Source organism: Schistocerca cancellata, chromosome 9 (genome assembly GCF_023864275.1).
Source record: "Schistocerca cancellata isolate TAMUIC-IGC-003103 chromosome 9, iqSchCanc2.1, whole genome shotgun sequence".
NCBI classification, from domain to species: domain Eukaryota; kingdom Metazoa; phylum Arthropoda; class Insecta; order Orthoptera; family Acrididae; genus Schistocerca; species Schistocerca cancellata.
In genome coordinates, this window is record NC_064634.1 from 64,557,969 (window position 1) to 64,578,991 (window position 21,023).

Sequence of the window (21,023 nt, forward strand, 5' to 3'; positions counted from 1 at the left end):
ATGAATGCTTTGACACTACAGGAGTTTATAGTGTTGCCGAGATCCTCCATTCTGGTCAACACTCACCTGACAACAAATGACGAACAGCAACAGGGTTGTGAAAATCAGGGGGGGAGGCAAAACCGGATACTGGCAGCATGGTTGCCCCTTGAGGTATTGCCCACTGCTGAAAGGACATCTACATGTATGTCTGAGCCAACACAGGATGCCATATATGTTAGGCCTGGGGCTGAGCTTTGTGAAAGGTTCAAACAAGCCCAGAAGGTTTGATTGCTTGGAATAGGGAGCTCCAACGTTATGTGGGTGACAGAGCCCCTTAAGGAAATAGCGAACAGATCTAGAAAGAAAGCCAGTGCCCACTCGGTTTGTTTTCAGGGGAGGGTCATGTCATAGATGTGGAGGAGATTCTGCTTGGGTGCACCTGGCTGTAAATCATGGTACATGTTGGCACAAATGATGCCTGTCGCCTGAGTTTGTAGGCTATCCTGGTTCCTGCAATCATATGGCTGCTGTGGTGAAGTATCAGAAACAAGTTGGAAGCAGAGGTAGTGTTTTGCATTCCCTGAATCAGTGACAGTACTCTGGTTTGGAGTCAAGTGGAAGGCTTAAACCAATTCTGAGATGATCCTGGATGCAGATTTCTCGGCCTCTGCTATTGGGTGGAGAATTTTAGGAACATCTTTAATGGATCAGATGTGTGCCAGAAGCAGGACGTGGCTGCAGAAGTGTTCACTTGTGAATTTTAAGATATGTTATGACTACGGACAAGGAAGAATACTGTTCCCAATAATTCCAGAAAGTAACATACATCATGGCAGATCAGTGAAAGAAAATGGTATTATAATACTTACAAGCATCTATGGAAAGGTTCCTGAACTAGTGTACTTGTAAACGGCTACAAATGCTCGCATGGTACTAGGGACAGAAAGCTGGCTGAAACCATAAGTTTATAGCAGTGAAGTTCTTAATTCAGATATGAATGCAACATTACGTATTGTATATTGCAAAAATAGGTTGAACACCAGTGGTCTAGGTGTGTATATGGCTGTAAAAAATACAGTAATATCTAGTGAGGTTAGTACAGATTTGCAATGTGAAATAATTTGGACCAAGATAAGAGTTAAAGGTGGGTGAAACAATTGTTGGGTGCTTGTTATAGACCCTCTGCCTCAGGAACAGTAGTGCTAAAACATTTGAGAGGAAACTTTGAGAATATTTTGCGTAGATTTCCTGGTCATGTTATCGTATTAGGTGAAGATTTCAGCTTAACAGTTATAAACTGGGAGACTCAAGTTACTAAGACATGTAATATGGAATAGGAATTGTGAAATTGTTCAAAATGCCTTATCCAAAAGTTACCTTCAGGAGCTAATCAGAGAATTACCATGTCAAAATGACATACTAGAGCTTCCAGTATCCAACAAGTGTGAACTTTCTGACTCTGTTAGCACAGAATAGGGAATCGATGATCATAATGCAATTACAGCACACTGAACACAGCTGTGAATAAGAATGAAAAGAAGGTAGGAAGATAGTTCTTGCTGAGCAAGAGTGACAGGAACCAGATTTCATATTACTTGAGCATTCAACATGAATTTCATCTCCAGCACTCATAATACTAAGTATAGATGGACTGTGTTCAAGAGTACTGTACAAAACACATTAGACATGCATGTTCCAAACAGCATTATAAGGGATGGGAAGACCCACCATGGTTTAACAGCCATATTAGTAACTGCTACAAAAGCAACTGAATGAAGCCACAGTTATTGTAAGGAGAGCCATGTGTGAAGTGTTTAACGAATTTGAAAGTAAAATTCTACCTGGCAACTTGATAGAAAAACCTGAAATTTTGGTCTTATCTTAGATCAGTCATTGGACTGAAGCCATCTGTCGACACACACTGCGACCGTAATGGCATCAGAATGGAGGACAAAAGAGAGAAGGCCAAAATACTACCCTTTTTCCCCCAAAACTGTTTTACTGAAGAATTTTACACTGCAGTTTCTCCTTTAAATCATCACTCAAATGTCAAAAGACAGATGACAAAATAGGTGATTGGCCTTTTTATACTTGTTACTGATTTAAAAACACTTTCTGATGGTGATTTTAAGCTAGTCTTGAATTATTTTTAGCACCTTTAGTTGTCATCTCATGAATTGCAGGTGTAATTTATTGCCAAATGTGTTCAAAGAAATGCAGTAAAGCTATTAAGGCTGGTGATTTTCCCATACTATCTTTAATGTTATTTTTTGCTGTTAGATATACATTTTATTTTACAGTATTGGACATTTTGTGGTATTAAACACATGTTGAATGTTGCAGAGTACAACCCAGATGCTCCTAGTATGGAACCCAGAATAATGTGGGGCAGGCAACAGTTTCGCAGTGGCCCCCTAGGTAAGATATCTTCTTGTTATATCTGTGCTTTAGCACATTACACTTTGCACATTGATTAGTTTCTAGAAGAGCTTAGTTGTTGTTTCAGGGAAATGAAAAATGTTTCTTGCCAGTAATGGAGTAATGAATAAGTTTTATTTCAAATTGGGTTGTTTTGAAAATCAGCCTCGTGCAAACACAATTTGTTTATTTTTATATTTATCCAGACACGTTTTGACACCTGTGTGTCATCTTCTGTGGGTCAAATTTTTATTTCTGTTAAGTACAATATGAAATTTATAATAATTAAATTGTTTTAGACCTAAGAATTACAATATGTGCAATTTGCTTTGCGTAGACGCCCACCTTAAAATTACATTGCTAAATGAACTGCTTTATTATGCACCTGAAAAATTGTGTGCATAGTAATGCAGTTCATTTAGCGGTGTAATTTTAAGGTGAGCGTCTACACAAAGCAAATTGCACATATTGTAATTCGTAGGCCTAAAACAATTTAATTATTATAAATTTCATATTGTACTTGACAGAAATAAAAATTTGACCCACAGAAGATGACACATAGGTGTTGGAAATTGTCTGGGTAAATATAAAAATAAACAAATTGTGTTTGCATAAGGCGGATTTTCAAAACAACCCAATTTTAAATCGCAAACATGGCAGACATCAAGAGGAGCTTCAAACCTCACTAAAAAAAGAAGTTTTATTTCCCATAAGCATTTGTGTGTGGCCTGAGTCGAATCAATAGTTTCCTATTGCAACTTTCAAGGAATACCACTAAGTGAGACACCACTCCTTGTGATTTCTACATCTACAGTAAGCACTCTGGTAATTCATCTACTGTTGACAGTGTTTTGAAGTGGAATTCATCAGCAGTGTATGTAACAACCATCGATAACAAAAATCAGAGGAATGAGATCTTTCAAACTGGTATGTGACTCAGCCACATGACATTTATTCATATTTTTAAAGCCGTACACACAATCTGGTCTGCCTTGAACTTATATGTACCTTGTGAACAGTCTGTGTATGGTGTGCTGTTTTGGAGAGATGAACATTAGCAATGATATTGAATTGTGAGCGAGATTGTAACTTGGGAAAATTGGAGAAAAGTAAAGCAAACTCTAGATGATGATGATGATGATGATGATGATGATGATGATGATGATGATGACCAATAAAAAATACAAAATGGGGCAGACAGCAAAAATTCGGGCTGGGACTAACATTCTGAGCACAGAGAACTAAGAAAATCCCGAACCTCTTGCAGTGGAGTGGACTGTTGTCTTGTTGAGAGCAACCAACGAAGGGAAGATGATCGGAATTTTGGGAGTACTACTCATATTATGAGACAGAAAGAAATATCAGTATCCAGCATCACCACCTTGCTCCTGACATTTATTTCCATATCTTCTCTACACATAATTAATAGTACATCTTCACAGTTTACAAAAATTTGAACTTCCGACCTCTTTCACTAAAATTTTGTCACCATACTATGTACTGTGCTCTTTGTCCAGAACAGCCACGATCTCACTTTTTTAAACTTAAAGACACACTTGAAGATGACTAGTAGTGATCAGATGGATCATATTCTATACAACTTATTATCCCATTGTTGTGACTGTCGGTAGAGGATCCTAAGATGGACACAAGCATCTGGCTTAAGAACACAGTTCGAGCCAGTACATTAATTTTTTTTTTTTCCATTTGTGTGTAACATCATTCACATTGACCAAAAGTTTTTAGTTTTGGAAAATATCACAACACAAAACAATTTATATGAAATATTTTGATGGCCCATCTGACTGACAACTGCAGTACGGACCATTTGAAGTGGCTCTACAGTACATCTCTGTGTTGTCATTCCTAGCCGTGGTCTGTTGGCTGCTTCTTCTCTCCTTGCTCTTTCACTCCAGCCCCAGCTCTCTCTCTCTCTCTCTCTCTCTCTCTCTCTCTCTCTCTCTCTCTCTCTCTCTCTCTCTCACACACACACACACACACACACACACACACACACACACACCTGTACCCTCTTTCACAACAGTCTTTTTCTGTCTCTCTACCTGTCATCCCCTTTTTACACACATTCTGTGGGTCTGTGTGTACCACAGGTGTTTGGTCTCAGAATGATCCACTACACAATCTATGAATGCCACTAAAAGTATGTGACAGTGATTAATTTGCATAGTATAAACAAACAAGCATCGTACAACATGGGGAGTTGGTTGGTTGGTTGGTTGGTTGGTTGCGTGTTCCATTGATCAATCCCACGGTACGGTAGCTGTTATGGTGTGGAACGTGTCAATATATATATATATATGCGGATGGATATATATGTGTGTGTGTGTGTGTGTGTGTGTGTGTGTGTGTGTGTGTGTGTGTGTGTGTGTGTGTATACCTGTCCTTTTTTCCCCCTAAGGTAAGTCTCTCCACTCCCGGGATTGGAATGACTCCTTACCCTCTCCCTTAAAACCCAAATCCTTTCGTCTTTCCCTCTCCTTCCCTCTTTCCTGACGAGGCAACCGTTGGTTGCGAAAGCTAGAATTTTGTGTGTATGTTTGTGTTTGTTTGTGTGTCTATCGACCTGCCAGCGCTTTTGTTTAGTAAGTCTCATCATCTTTGTTTTTTTATATATATCTAAAAAGAAAGATGATGAGACTTACCAAACAAAAGCACTGGCAGGTCGATAGACACACAAACAAACAGAAACATACACACAAAATTCTAGCTTTCGCAACCAACGGTTGCCTCGTCAGGAAAGAGGGAAGGAGAGGGAAAGACAAAAGGATTTGGGTTTTAAGGGAGAGGATAAGGAGTCATTCCAATCCCGGGAGCGGAAAGACTTACCTTAGGGGGGAAAAAAGGACAGGTATACACTCTCTCACACACACACACACACACACACACACACACACACACACACACATATCCATCCGCATATACACAGACACAAGCAGACATTTGTAAAGGCAAAGAGTTTGGGCAGAGCGGAAAGACTAAAGGATGTGGATTTTAAGGGAGAGGGTAAGGAGTCATTCTAGTCCCGGGAGCGGAAAGACTTACCTTAGGGGGAAAAAAGGACGGGTCTTTCCACTCCCGGGACTGGAATGACTCCTTACCCTCTCCCTTAAAACCCACATCCTTTCGTCTTTCCCTCTCCTTCCCTCTTTCCTGATGAGGCAACAGTTTGTTGCGAAAGCTTGAATTTTGTGTGTATGTTTGTGTTCGTTTGTGTGTCTGTCGACCTGCCAGCACTTTCATTTGGTAAGTCACATCATCTTTGTCTTTATTTATATATATATATATATATATATATATAAAAAGAAAGATGATGAGACTTACCAAACAAAAGTCTCATCATCTTTCTTTTTAAATATATTTTTCCCACGTGGAACGTTTCCCTCTATTATATATATATATATATATATATATATATATATATGGTTATAATAGAAGGAAACATTCCACGAAGGAAAAATATATCTAAAAACAAAGATGATGTGACTTACCAAATGAAAGTGCTGGCAGGTCGACAGACACACAAACGAACACAAACATACACACAAAATTCAAGCTTTCGCAACAAACTGTTGCCTCATCAGGAAAGAGGGAAGGAGAGGGAAAGACGAAAGGATGTGGGTTTTAAGGGAGAGGGTAAGGAGTCATTCCAGTCCCGGGAGCGGAAAGACTTACCTTAGGGGGAAAAAAGGACGGTTACACACTCGCGCACACACACACATATCCATCCACACATATCCATCCACACATATACAGACACAAGCAGACATATTTAAAGACAAAGAGCTTGGGCAGAGATGTCAGTCGAGGCAGAAGTGCAGAGGCAAAGATGTTGTTGAATGACAGGTGAGGTATGAGTGGCGGCAACTGGAAATTAGAGGAGATTGAGGCCTGGTGGATAACGGGAAGAGAGGATATATTGAAGAGCAAGTTCCCATCTCCGGAGTTCTGACAGGTTGGTGTTAGTGGGAAGTATCCAGATAACCCGGACGGTGTAACACTGCGCCAAGATGTGCTGGTCGTGCACCAAGGCATGTTTAGCCACAGGGTGATCCTCATTACCAACAAACACTGTCTGCCTGTGTCCATTCATGCGAATGGACAGTTTGTTGCTGGTCATTCCCATAACCATAACCATACCATAACCATATATATATAATAGAGGGAAACGTTCCACGTGGGAAAAATATATTTAAAAAGAAAGATGATGAGACTTACCAAACAAAAGCGCTGGCAGGTCGATAGACACACAAACAAACACAAACATACACACAAAATCTAGCTTTCCCAACCAATGGTTGCCTCGTCAGGAAAGAGGGAAGGAGAGGGAAAGACAAAAGGATTTGGGTTTTAAGGGAGAGGGTAAGGAGTCATTCCAATCCCGGGAGCGGAAAGACTTACCTTAGGGGGAAAAAAGGACAGGTATACACTCGCACACACACACACACACACACATCCATCCTCATATACACAGACACAAGCAGACATTTGTAAAGGCAAAGAGTTTGGGCAGAGATGTCAGTCGGGGCGGATGTACAAAGGCAAAGATGTTGTTGAAATACAGGTGAGGTACGAGCGGCGGCAAATTGAGATTAGAAATTAGCGGAGATTGAGGCCTGGCGGATAGCGAGAAGAGAGGATATGCTGAAGGGCAAGTTCCCATCTCCGGAGTTCTGACAGGTTGGTGTTAGTGGGAAGTATCCAGATAACCCGGACGGTGTAACACTGTGCCAAGATGTGCTGGCCGTGCACCAAGGCATGTTTAGCCACAGGGTGATCCTCATTACCAACAAACACTGTCTGCCTGTGTCCATTCATGCGAATGGACAGTTTGTTGCTGGTCATTCCCATAACCATAACCATACCATAACCATATATATATAATAGAGGGAAACGTTCCACGTGGGAAAAATATATTTAAAAAGAAAGATGATGAGACTTACCAAACAAAAGCGCTGGCAGGTCGATAGACACACAAACAAACACAAACATACACACAAAATCTAGCTTTCGCAACCAATGGTTGCCTCGTCAGGAAAGAGGGAAGGAGAGGGAAAGACAAAAGGATTTGGGTTTTAAGGGAGAGGGTAAGGAGTCATTCCAATCCCGGGAGCGGAAAGACTTACCTTAGGGGGAAAAAAGGACAGGTATACACTCGCACACACACACACACATCCATCCTCATATACACAGACACAAGCAGACATTTGTAAAGGCAAAGAGTTTGGGCAGAGATGTCAGTCGGGGCGGATGTACAAAGGCAAAGATGATGTTGAAAGACAGGTGAGGTACGAGCGGCGGCAAATTGAGATTAGAAATTAGCGGAGATTGAGGCCTGGCGGATAGCGAGAAGAGAGGATATGCTGAAGGGCAAGTTCCCATCTCCGGAGTTCTGACAGGTTGGTGTTAGTGGGAAGTATCCAGATAACCCGGACGGTGTAACACTGTGCCAAGATGTGCTGGCCGTGCACCAAGGCATGTTTAGCCACAGGGTGATCCTCATTACCAACAAACACTGTCTGCCTGTGTCCATTCATGCGAATGGACAGTTTGTTGCTGGTCATTCCCACATAGAACGCTTCACAGTGTAGGCAGGTCAGTTGGTAAATCACGTGGGTGCTTTCACACGTGGCTCTGCCTTTGATCGTGTACACCTTCCGGGTTACAGGACTGGAATAGGTGGTGGTGGGAGGGTGCATGGGACAGGTTTTACTCCGGGGGCGGTTACATGGGTAGGAGCCAGAGGGTAGGGAAGGTGGTTTGGGGATTTCATAGGGATGAACTAAGAGGTTGCGAAGGTTAGGTGGACGGCGGAAAGACACTCTTGGTGGAGTGGGGAGGATTTCATGAAGGATGGATCTCATTTCAGGGCAGGATTTGAGGAAGTCGTATCCCTGCTGGAGAGCCACATTCAGAATCTGATCCAGTCCCGGAAAGTATCCTGTCACAAGTGGGGCCACTTTCCTTGACATTGACCTCCACCTGTCCAATGGCCAGCTTCACACGTCTGTCCACATCAAACCCACCAACAAGCAACAGTACCTCCATTATGACAGCTGCCACCCATTCCACATCAAACGATCCCTTCCCTACAGCCTAGGTCTTTGTGGCAAACGAATCTGCTCCAGTCCGGAATCCTTGAACCATTACACCAACAACCTGAAAACAGCTTTTGCATCCCGTAACTACCCTCCCGACCTGGTACAGAAGCAAATAACCAGAGCCACTTCCTCATCTCCTCAAACCCGGAACCTTCCACAGAAGAACCCCAAAAGTGCCCCACTTGTGACAGGATACTTTCCGGGACTGGATCAGATTCTGAATGTGGCTCTCCAGCAGGGATACGACTTCCTCAAATCCTGCCCTGAAATGAGATCCATCCTTCATGAAATCCTCCCCACTCCACCAAGAGTGTCTTTCCGCCGTCCACCTAACCTTCGCAACCTCTTAGTTCATCCCTATGAAATCCCCAGACCACCTTCCCTATCCTCTGGCTCCTACCCATGTAACCGCCCCCGGTGTAAAACCTGTCCCATGCACCCTCCCACCACCACCTATTCCAGTCCTGTAACCCGGAAGGTGTACACAATCAAAGGCAGAGCCACGTGTGAAAGCACCCACGTGATTTACCAACTGACCTGCCTACACTGTGAAGCGTTCTATGTGGGAATGACCAGCAACAAACTGTCCATTCGCATGAATGGACACAGGCAGACAGTGTTTGTTGGTAATGAGGATCACCCTGTGGCTAAACATGCCTTGGTGCACGGCCAGCACATCTTGGCACAGTGTTACACCGTCCGGGTTATCTGGATACTTCCCACTAACACCAACCTGTCAGAACTCCGGAGATGGGAACTTGCCCTTCAGCATATCCTCTCTTCTCGCTATCCGCCAGGCCTCAATCTCCGCTAATTTCTAATCTCAATTTGCCGCCGCTCGTACCTCACCTGTCTTTCAACATCATCTTTGCCTTTGTACATCCGCCCCGACTGACATCTCTGCCCAAACTCTTTGCCTTTACAAATGTCTGCTTGTGTCTGTGTATATGAGGATGGATATGTGTGTGTGTGCGCGAGTGTATACCTGTCCTTTTTTCCCCCTAAGGTAAGTCTTTCCGCTCCCGGGATTGGAATGACTCCTTACCCTCTCCTTTAAAACCCAAATCCTTTTGTCTTTCCCTCTCCTTCCCTCTTTCCTGACGAGGCAACCATTGGTTGCGAAAGCTAGATTTTGTGTGTATGTTTGTGTTTGTTTGTGTGTCTATCGACCTGCCAGCGCTTTTGTTTGGTAAGTCTCATCATCTTTCTTTATATATATATATATATATATATATATATATATATATATATATATATATATAAAAACAAAGATGATGTGACTTACCAAATGAAAGTGCTGGCAGGTCGACAGACACACAAACGAACACAAACATACACACAAAATTCAAGCTTTCGCAACAAACTGTTGCCTCATCAGGAAAGAGGGAAGGAGAGGGAAAGACGAAAGGATGTGGGTTTTAAGGGAGAGGGTAAGGAGTCATTCCAGTCCCGGGAGCGGAAAGACTTACCTTAGGGGGAAAAAAGGACGGGTACACACTCGCACACACACACATATCCATCCACACATATACTGTATATGTGTGGATGGATATGTGTGTGTGTGCGAGTGTGTACCCGTCCTTTTTTCCCCCTAAGGTAAGTCTTTCCGCTCCCGGGACTGGAATGACTCCTTACCCTCTCCCTTAAAACCCACATCCTTTCGTCTTTCCCTCTCCTTCCCTCTTTCCTGATGAGGCAACAGTTTGTTGCGAAAGCTTGAATTTTGTGTGTATGTTTGTGTTCGTTTGTGTGTCTGTCGACCTGCCAGCACTTTCATTTGGTAAGTCACATCATCTTTGTTTTTAGATATATTTTTCCTTCGTGGAATGTTTCCTTCTATTATAACTATATATATATATATATATATATATATATATATATATATATATATATATATATATATATTACAATACAGAGTTAAAGATTAATATTTCTATTATGTACCCCATTCCTTAAATGGCACAAAATTCATATACTATATTTATAGATTTATTTATTTCTATTCAAGAATTCATCTATGGTATAGAAGCAATTGGCAAGGAGATAAGATTTCAATTTATTTTTGAAGTTATTGCTGCTGTCTGTCAGACACCTTATTTCATCTGGTAATTTGTTTAAGATTTTTATAGCAGTATATTTTACCCCTTTCTGTGCCAAAGATAGGTTGAGCAAAGGATATTTTTATTTATTTATTGTTCCGTGGGTCCAAATTAAGGAGAAGTCTCCATGGTCATGGAACGAGTCAATACATGAAATTATAGCACGATAGTAGAAACAGATAAAATGAAATATAAGAAACATATTCAGGCGACAAGTCGTAAGTTTAAATAAAGATATAGTGTAAGTCTGTCTTTTCTCTGGTATTATAATCATGAATGTCAATGTTGTTCTTAAACTGGTCCATGTTGTTGAGAACAAATTTCATTAGTGAGTAGATGTATTGTGAGGCTGTTGTAAGAATTCCCAATCTTTTAAAAAGATGCTTACAAGATGTGCGACTATGAACCCCACACATTATTCTAACCACTTTCTTTTGAGCAGTGAAAATTTTTTGTTTAGATGTTGAGCTACCCCAAAATATTATTCCGTATGACATCAGAGAGTGAAAGTATGCGAAGTATGTTAGCTTACTAATTTTTATATCCTCAAAATTGGCAATTATTCTGATCGCAGAAGTTGCTGAACCTAGTTGCTGTAGGAGATCCAAAATATGAATTTTCCAATTAAGATTCGCATCTATATGTACACCCAAAAACTTAGTACGCTCTACCCTGTCTACTGACTTCTGTTGATGTGTTATATTTATTGAAGGAACTGTACTTTTTCCAGCAGAAAATTGGATGTACTGTGTTTTTTCATAGTTTAGAGCAAGCCCACATGCAGAAAACCAATTAATGACTTTTCCAAAGAACTTTTTTTGTATCATTTTCAATTTGACTTTCTTTTACTGGATTAATAATGATGCTTGTATCATCAGCAATGTCAGTTCAGCTTCCTGTTTCAGATAGGAAGGGAGGTCGTCCACATATATCAAGAACAGAAGGGGACCCATTATGAAACCCTGTGGAACACCTAATGTTATTTCAACCAGTTAGATGAAGTGGCAAACTTATTTAAATCACTTGACCCATATAAGAAATTTTTTTGCTTTCTGTTCTGTAGGTATAACTTAAACCACTCATATGCTATTCCATTTATACCATAGAATTGTAATTTCTGTAACATAATGTCATGGTTTACATAATCAAATGCTTTTGACAAGTCACAGAAAATTCCTATTGGTGACATTTTAATATTTAAAGACTCTATTATGTGGACAGTGAAATTCTATATTGCTGTGTCAGTGGAACAGCATTTTTGAAATCCGAACTGTGATTTACTGAGTATCCCATCACTGTTGAGATGGCTAACCACTCTTGAGTACATTACTTTCTCGAAGATTTTTGAAAATGCTGTAAGCAAGGATACAGGCTGATAATTATTGACATCTGTGGTGTCCCCCTTTTTGTAGAGAGGCCTGACAATGGCATATTTTAACCTGTCCGGGAAAATACCTTGAGTTAGTGATGCATTAAATATGTGACTCAGAACATCAGCTGTAATTGCTCCACATTGTTTTAATATCTTATTAGAGATGTCATCTACTCCAACAGAACATTTATTTTGCAGAGATTTAATAATTTTACTTATTTCACAAGAGGTTGTTAGGTGAAACTTAATCTAATTTTTTTCAAAACAGACTCTTCCATGTACTGCCTAGCTTTTTCTTTTGAACTGTTCTCACTAATTTTTTCTCCTGCACTTAAGAAATGGTTGTTAAATATATTAGCTACTTGTGTACTGTTGGTTAGGATGGTCTCGTTCTCTTTAACAGTAATACTACCTACCCCAGTGGTTACTTTTCCAGTCTCCTTTCTAACAACATTCCATATTTATTTTATTGCCGGGGTTGTTAATTTTTTCTCTACTCTGTTGTGTGAAACTCCATTATGAGATGAGAGGAGTGTGCCTCAATGAATTTTGATTTGAAAGTCTATGGTTTATCAGTCAGGTTTATAAATGTTGACAGAAGACTGTTAAAAATTAAACTTGAACATCAGTGCACAAGCTCCAGAACAGTGGTTAAAGAACTATTATTGAATGCCGATAATTTCCCTATCCGATGTTCACCAGATGTCTACCGCAGCTCCATTTGAGAGTCCAAACTATCAAACACACCAAAGTCTCTTTTTAGATGTTTCAGTTGTTAAATGAGACCATTTTCAAAAATAATCTAACACGAAATAAATTAAACTTACAAATTTTGTTATTGCTGTGACATAAAATGCAATCCACATTATTTTGTAGGTATCTCAGTATTATATTTTCGTCAGTATTACATTTTGCTCGATGGAGCTAATTAGCATCCGAACATATCTGGTCTTCAAGCATTTTATATTTGCAACATTGTGAAGTTCAGTCTAAACCAATGTGCACCGCTAATAATGGTCAGCTATAGAACCACAGCTAAATAATTTTTGACTACACACTCTGCATCAAAATAAAAAAATCAGTATAATAGAATTATAACAACTTCATTACATATTCATATGCAAAACATAAAAAAATTGACATTTTATGTGAAAATTTAAACCATTTTGTAGCCTGACACTCTCAATTAATACTCATTGTATTGACAGGTGGCAGAGGCAACAATACTAAATTGTGTTAATAGTTATCTTCACCATTGCTTGCCATACCTGACGACATTATTAGTGAATGAACTGTGTGTATTCCAATAGCAAAAAATCTCATTTCCTGTGTGGAGAAAAGAATGTGAATGAGTGTATTTCTCATTGAATAACACATATTTGTGTGGTAGTTTTACAAACTATTTAGTGTTAACAATAAGATGCATTCTCCATTTCATTTTCAGTTAAATGTAAATCACCAACTCAGCTGCAACTTAAAAATTGCTTTACCTGTTGCATTGTCTGGTTGCTTGTAGTACATCAAAACAGAGAAGCAACTAAGATATGTAGCTATCACTCCAAGAAAAATATTTAAGTATCCTCCTTCACATTTGCTCATTGTATGTTTATGCAAGCAACCAACAGACTGCATCTGATATTCGAATACTGTGTCAGCTCATAGTGGAAAACCCTACAGCGGAAGTAAACACAAATAAGGTGTTATTTGACACAGATCTTATTGTTGAATCCAGTGCATCAGCGTATATGCTCTCCTGACCTAAATCCGTCCTCACTGGGAATGAATTTAACTAATGTGGACATGGAGCTGCAAGAGTTTTGTGATGTCGCTTCCAGTTATTTCAAATTAAGGAGTCATTGCCTCACATCAAATACAAAACAAGTTCTGTGATATTTTGTCAACATGATACGAGAGGTTGAATCAATAAAAGGCAAGAATGCTGTCTACATCACAAGCAGAATTTAAGAGATATCGTATTGTATTTGTCATTTTCAGATATTATAATTTACGTCCTATGAATACACGCTGTTTCCAAGCACCAATACATTGAGGATCTCAAAACGTGTCATTATTGGTACAATTTGCTGTAATAAAATGATGAGGAAAGCCATATTCATGATTAAAGAATTTTGGTATCAAGTTATTTTCATATTATAACGTATTTGTTATGAAAGTAAGCCACTTTAAGGTAATGGCACATTGAAGATTCATCAAAACATATTGTTGCTGGCAGTTTGTTACAATTAAATGTCAGCTAATAATATATTTGTGATTAAAGCCTTCAGGAGATAAAATAAAAGTTCATTTTTTGCAGAATGCAGAAGTTCTGTGTACCGTAGTTGGTAGAAGCAACAAGTCACGATACAATGCATAGTGTGTTCGTGTCTTGCTGCACCCAGTTTTTTTCACCTTCATGTTTCCTAAAAGGTTAAGGGACTTTCTTATCAAATTAACAAAAAAATTTTCTGTAATATTCAGTGTTGTGTAAATACAAGTGCCCCCTCTCTTGGAATGAGTTTCTCCCACTTTGTGACTTTTCTAAGCTGGTGCCCCTACTGACTGGACATGGCACTGTCCTTTTTGCCTTAAAATATTATACTGGATATTGAAGTTTTTTTAGCATTTGGATAAGGGAGGAAATGTGTATTTTAATAGAACTAATTTAGGAATTTTGTGTGTGTCCATTTATGTGAAGAAGAAGAAGAAGAAGAAGAAGAAGAAGAAGAAGAAGAAGAAAAGTTGTGAGATTCAGCCAGGTACATCCAACAGCTGCCATTGGGGAGCACTACAGTCAAAAGTCACATTAACTGGCATGTCCCCGTGTGATTCAGGTGCAGCGTCTCGTGAGGTCGGATTTCCCATCCACGTACAGGTCAACGTCAGATACCTTGTGTCCTGTATGAAGATGGCTTAAGAGAGTGATGTTCGTAGTATGACAGAACAACTATTGATATGCTAAATAGGGCAGATTTTATGTACAAAAGGTTAAGTAAACTAAAATCACAAATTAAAGTTAATGAACTAAGTGCTCACTCAAGCCTTAAATGTGCTTCATCCTGCTTCCTTAATCACCCTGCTTTGACCTTATTTCTGTGCCCCGCAGGGACTCAGCATTTATTTGCTGGGTACGGGCTTGGCAAACCCGGGGTCCCCGAGCTGTGGACTGGTGTGCGCCGCCAGTCCTCTGACACCGTAAGCTCTGGGCATGCTTCAGCGACCACCGTGTGGCGCAACGGTGGAACGTTGTATGTCGCAGGGACCAGGGATCTTGGCTTGATTGCCTGGATCGCGAGGATGGTACATACCTCTATAAAAAAAACCTTCAATCTTAAGGTGTGCTGCGCGCTGATAAGATGCGTGGCTGTTGAGGTGGAACAGTTGCTAGCAGGCGACCTCTGAGGTACCTGCCGCACCTCAGTTGTATAAGGCTTACCCAGGCATGCGGGGCTCCGTCTGGGCTGACGTTTAGTTCCCTAGCTGCTCGTGGGACGCACATGGCAACCACGTATTTCCCTTCACCAACTTCACAATGTCAAGCGCATGAGGGAGGCTAGTCCTCCAGATATGCAGATAGAAAAGAGTAACAGGGCTCATGGAGTCATAAATGACAATGTTTTCATTGTGATTAAGAGGAAGGAGGGCTCATTTGAAAAAGTGTCTCCTTTCTACATACATAAAGGTTTGGAAGGACTCGCAGGTACACTGAAATCTATCAAACGCCTGAGGAATGGTACCCTGTTAGTTGAGACTACTAGGGCAAAGCAAGTGGAGCTGCTTCGAAAGTCAACCAAGTTAGGCGAGTATGATATTACTGCCGAGTTGCACAATTCCCTCAACTCCAGTAAAGGCGTTGTCACCTGCCATGATTTAATTGATATTGAGGTAGAAGAGCTGAAGCAAGAATGGGCAACACGGGGGATTGTATACGTGGAACAAAGGACATGTAGGAATAATGGAGTTATTGAGAAATCTGCCACCTTCATTGTGACTTTCAATTCGCCTGTCTTACCTGAATACGTTCTGGCTGGTTTCCTCCGACTTCGGGTTAGGCCTTATATACCTAACCCTATGCGATGTTTCAAATGTCAGCAATTTGGCCATACGACAATGAGTTGTGGGGGTGAACCGACCTGTGGTATATGTGGCAAGGCAGCTCATCAAGCTGGGATCAACTGCACATCTCCAGCGCTGTGTATCAACTGCTCTGGGAGCCATCCTGTCTGGATCAGAGACTGCCCAGTCTTTGTAGAGGAAAGAAAAATTCAGGAGAGCAAGGTGACAAAGAGGCTACCTTATGTGGAAGCCAAAAGAGTATAGGGCTACAAAACCCCGTCTTTGCCACATCCTATGCCTCCTTGGTGCACAACCGTGCATCAAAAGTAGACGCTTCAACGCAGACCATGTCCAGCGTAGCAGTATCCTCCACCAATACCTGTACCTTTGCCAGAGCACTACCAATAACGATATAGCTATTCAGGCTGCTCCGACTGCACCGAATGCTATTGCAGAGAAAGCTACAGTGAAGCCTTCGAAGGCCCTCCAGAAACAGAGTGCCTCTCCACTTCCCCCATCCCCGACTTCCACAAAGAAAACGGGACCGGGGAAAGGGGGCACTGTGTTTGACATCAAACCTGCCAAAGGCACCATCGGATGTCGTCATGGCATCCGTGACTGATGATGAGGAAATTGTCGTGGATTTTGATACCTCTTTCCCAGAACCTGGCAGCCCCTCTGCTGCCACTCGCTCCGCAAGTGCCTCACCAGCATGGCGCAAAGACGGGGAAATCTAAACCGAAACGCTGATATGGCTCCCATACTTCAGTGGAATCTGACTGGAGTCAGACCTCGCTTTGAAGAATTGCGGCTGTTAGTACAGGAAAACCCCTTTTGCATCTCTTTGCAAGAGACACATTTTAAAGAGACTGACACGCCTGTACTTACAGGATATCACATGTACAGGAAAGACGACCTGACTGGTAATAGGCCTCAGGATGGGGTGTCAGTGTTCATTAAGGACACATTCCACTCCTCACCTGTGCCCTTAACCACAACGCTACAAGCGGTTGCAGCTTGGATCCTGGCCGAGGTTAATGCCACAGTGTGCTCCTTGTATTTACCACCCGCTGAGCTCATTGGCAGTGAAGCCCTCACACAGCTCATTGATCAGCTAACCCGTCCCTTTCTCATTTTAGGAGATTTTAATGCTCATAATGCATTATGGGGTTCAAACAAAACCTGCCCCAGAGGCCAGATGATTGAGCAGTTGATCAGGACTTCCGACATCATACTGCTGAACACAGGTCAGGCCACGCATTTTAGCACCGCTTCAGGTTCGTCTTCTGCCATAGACCTCTGTATTTGTTCGCCTGTGCTTGCGGACATTGCTCAGTGGGTCGTAGACGACGACCTTTATGGCAGGGACCATTATCCTATCTGGCTCCGTCTGCCAGTTGCAATGGGTCGTGTCAAACAGCCACCGAAATGGTTGTTCCGGAAGGGAAACTGGACGCTCTACCGGCAGTTGGCTGTTTTTGAACAGTGTGAAGGCGTCCAGGATTGGGTGGATCACATTACGGCGGTGATGCACCATGCCGCTGATGTATCCTTACCAAAGTCAAAGGGAACACCTGTGAGGCAGCCTGTCCCTTGGTGGAATGACGACTGCCGTACTGCAATCAGAGACAGAAGGGCGGCTTTGAGAAGATTCCATCGGTGCCCCACTGATGCGAATCTGGCAACTTTCCGAATAGCACGGGTGCGGGCGAGAAGAATCGTTAGGGAGAGTAAACGGAGGTCTTGGCGTGAGTTCCTGAACTCCATCAATAGGTCCACATCTCAAGCAAAGTATGGGAAGCCATTAGGAGGATTTCAAGGCGATACTCTCGACCGCCAATAGCACCTATATGTGAGCGGGGGGTGTCTCCTAACATCTCCAAGAGACATCGCCTGGGCGTTGGCAGAATCTTTTCAAACTATTACGGCCGATTCTAGCCAGGACCCAGAATTTCTTCGCTATCGGGGTACACAGGAGAGGGCTGGTTTTGATTTCCGTTCAAAGAACACTGAGGAATACAACCAGCCTTTCTCTTTGTGGGAGTTGGACTCTGCACTGTCAGTATCTCGGGATACTGCACCTGGTCCAGACCTGATATCGTATAGCATGCTGCAGCAGTTGGATCTGCGGTCAAAGGAAGTCCTCCTTCAACTTTTTAATGAAATTTGGAAGACAGGTGACTTTCCTAGTTTGTGGAAAGAATCGATTTTAATTCCACTTTTAAAACCAGGGAAGGATCGGACCGAACCCAGTAGCTATCGTAGCATTAGTCTCACAAGCTGCGTAGGAAAGACGTTTGAGCGTATGGTCAATAGGCGCCTGGTGTGGGTTCTCGAATCCAGATCCTTACTTACCCACTGCCAGTGTGGGTTCAGGAGGTATCATTCCACCCTAGATAACCTGATCCTACTTGAAACAGCGATACAAGATGCTTTCCTACGTAAGCAACACCTTATCGGGGTTTTCTTCGACCAGGAGAAGGCGTACGATACTACCTGGAGGCATAACATTTTACGGCAGCTTTATGAGTTGGGTTTCCGTGGGCGTTTACCCACAATCATCAGATCCCTTCTGTCGGACAGGTATTTTAAGTATAAGGTTGGGAATGTCCTGTCTGACCGTTTTAAGCAGGAGAACGGTGTCCCTCCATGAAGTGTCCTCAGTGTGACAGCTTTCGCAATTGCCATCAATAGCATTGCATCCACAATACGACGGCCCGCGCAGTGCTCCTTGTTTGTGGACGATTTCTCCATTTTCTGTGCGTCTTCCTCCCTCACAGCTGCTAGACGCCAATTACAGCTGACACTCGTGCGATTGGAGGAATGGTCTAAGACCACAGGCTTTAAATTCTCTTTGGAGAAGACTGTTTGTGTAGATTTTAACCATTCCCGTTCTCTTTTTAATCTCCCTGTCTTAAAACTAGGAGACACTGTTCTCCCCTTTATGGAAAAAGTGAAATATCTTGGACTTATTTTTGATCAGAAGCTCACATGGTTGCCTCACTTTTAAAGGATCTAAAAGTCCGCTGTTTCAAGGCTTTAAACATCCTTAAATGCATCAGTCATAGATCCTGGGGCGCTGACAGGGTACGTCTGCTCCAACTTTATAAGGCCTTTGTGCGACCTCGACTGGAATACGGATGTCAAGCTTATGGCTCTGCAAGACCTTCCTGCCTCAAAATGTTGGATGTGATTCACCATGAGGGTATTAGGCTTTCAATGGGGGCTTATCGCACGAGTCCAGTTGCTAGTCTATGTGTCGAGGCGGGAGAGCCTCCGCTGTCCATTCGGCGTCTTCTCCTCGTGGTACGGCACGCGTACAGGGCCAGGTCCACTCCTCTTTCATTGGCGTCCAACACTTTTTCCCAGCCAGCACTGGAACGTCTCTTCCGCCACCGTCCGAAGGCAACAAAGCCGTTTGTCATCCGTGCAAAGGAGAGTCTCGAGTCAGTACACCTGGAGGGCATTAAGGTCCTTCACCAGGGATGGAGTCGGGGATCTCCCTGGCTACTACAAAGGCCAAGATTACTTCGTGATCTGGCTGCTTACAAGAAGTTTTCTACCCCGGACCCCCTTTTTAAAATTAAACTTACTGAGATTTTAGAACGCCATTCAGATTTTATTACTGTTTACACGGATGGGTCTAAACAGGGGGATTTTATGTGCTGCTTTGCTGTGTTTCCCGATACTGTCCATAGGATAGGGCTCCCAGAGCAGTTCTCAGTTTACTATGCAGAACTGTTTGCCATTCTGCAAGCATTAAAGCATATGCGCCGACATCATGGCACGAAATTCATCATCTGCTCTGATTCCCAAAGTGCTCTACACGCTCTTGAACAGATGTACCCAGCAGATCAGATGGTACAAGAAGTGCAGGATGCACTCCTCTTGCAACAGCAGGGTAAGGATGTAATTTTCTGCTGGGTTCCAGGGCACATAGGGATTCCTGGAAATGAACTTGCAGATGCAGCTGCCAAGGAGGCTTCCTCCATCCCACCTCCTGCTCGCTGTTCCATCCCCTTGCAGGCAATAACATCTTTCGTGACTCAAAAGGTCATGCGTTGGTGGGAGGCTCAATGGCTGGACGTGAGGGATAATAAGTTGCGAGCAGTGAAGGATTCTGCCCGACTGTGGCTCACCTCCTTCCGACAACGATGAGCTGAGGAAGTAGCCCTTACACGGCTTAGTATAGGACATTGTCCTTTGACACATGGTTTTCTGTTGCGTCGTGAGGAGCCACCAACATGTCAGACATGTGGGACACAGCTGTCGATACGACATATTTTAACTGAGTGTGTTTTATATGCAGGTTTGAGGGAAGATTTCAGTTTTCCACCAGACCTGCCCTCTCTTTTAACCAATAATGAGGTGAGTGCCGCTAGAGTTTTACGCTTTTGTGTGATGTCTGGACTTTTTCCCAAAATATATTGGGATTGAGGTCTTAATGTGCTGTACAGTGGTTTGGTCACCCATTATTTGTAAGTGGTCACTCAGCCGCCATTACTTATTTTTACCTGTTTTGTACTGCTATTTTATTTTTAGTTTTATCTACCTGTTTTGATGTGCTGTGTCCAATCTTGCAATTTGAACATTATCAATTCTCGCAAAGATCGGCACTGAATTGATCTTTTGGGAAAGGGCGCTGATAAACTTGTTGTTGTGTGCCCTAAAACACTAATCATCATCATCATCATTTCTGTGACTAATATCACTGTGGATGTACATCTACATCTATGTGATTACTCTGCTATTCACAATAAAGTGCCTGGCAGAGGGTTCAATGAACCACCTTCAAGCTGTCTCTCTACCATTCCAGTCTTGAACGGCACGCGGGAAAAATGAGCACTTAAATTTTTCTGTGCGAGCCCTGATTTCTCTTATTTTATCGTGATGATCATTTCTCCCTATAAAGGTGGGTGCCAACAGAATGTTTTCCCAATTGGAGGACAAAACTGGTGATTGAAATTCCATGAAGATCCC

The 21,023-nt window shown here is 42.2% G+C and overlaps 1 protein-coding gene across 3 annotated transcripts in view; it reads left to right on the top strand.

Annotated features, from left to right (window-relative positions):
* Window positions 1-21,023, top strand: part of LOC126100304 (RNA-binding protein 26) — a 248,156-nt gene that overhangs the window by 88,240 nt on the left and 138,893 nt on the right. For all 3 annotated transcript variants that reach the window (XM_049910913.1, XM_049910914.1, XM_049910912.1), the window contains exon 8: window positions 2,326-2,400. In XM_049910913.1, coding sequence (XP_049766870.1) covers window positions 2,326-2,400 — 75 coding nt within the window. The remainder of the gene's footprint in view (window positions 1-2,325; window positions 2,401-21,023) is intronic.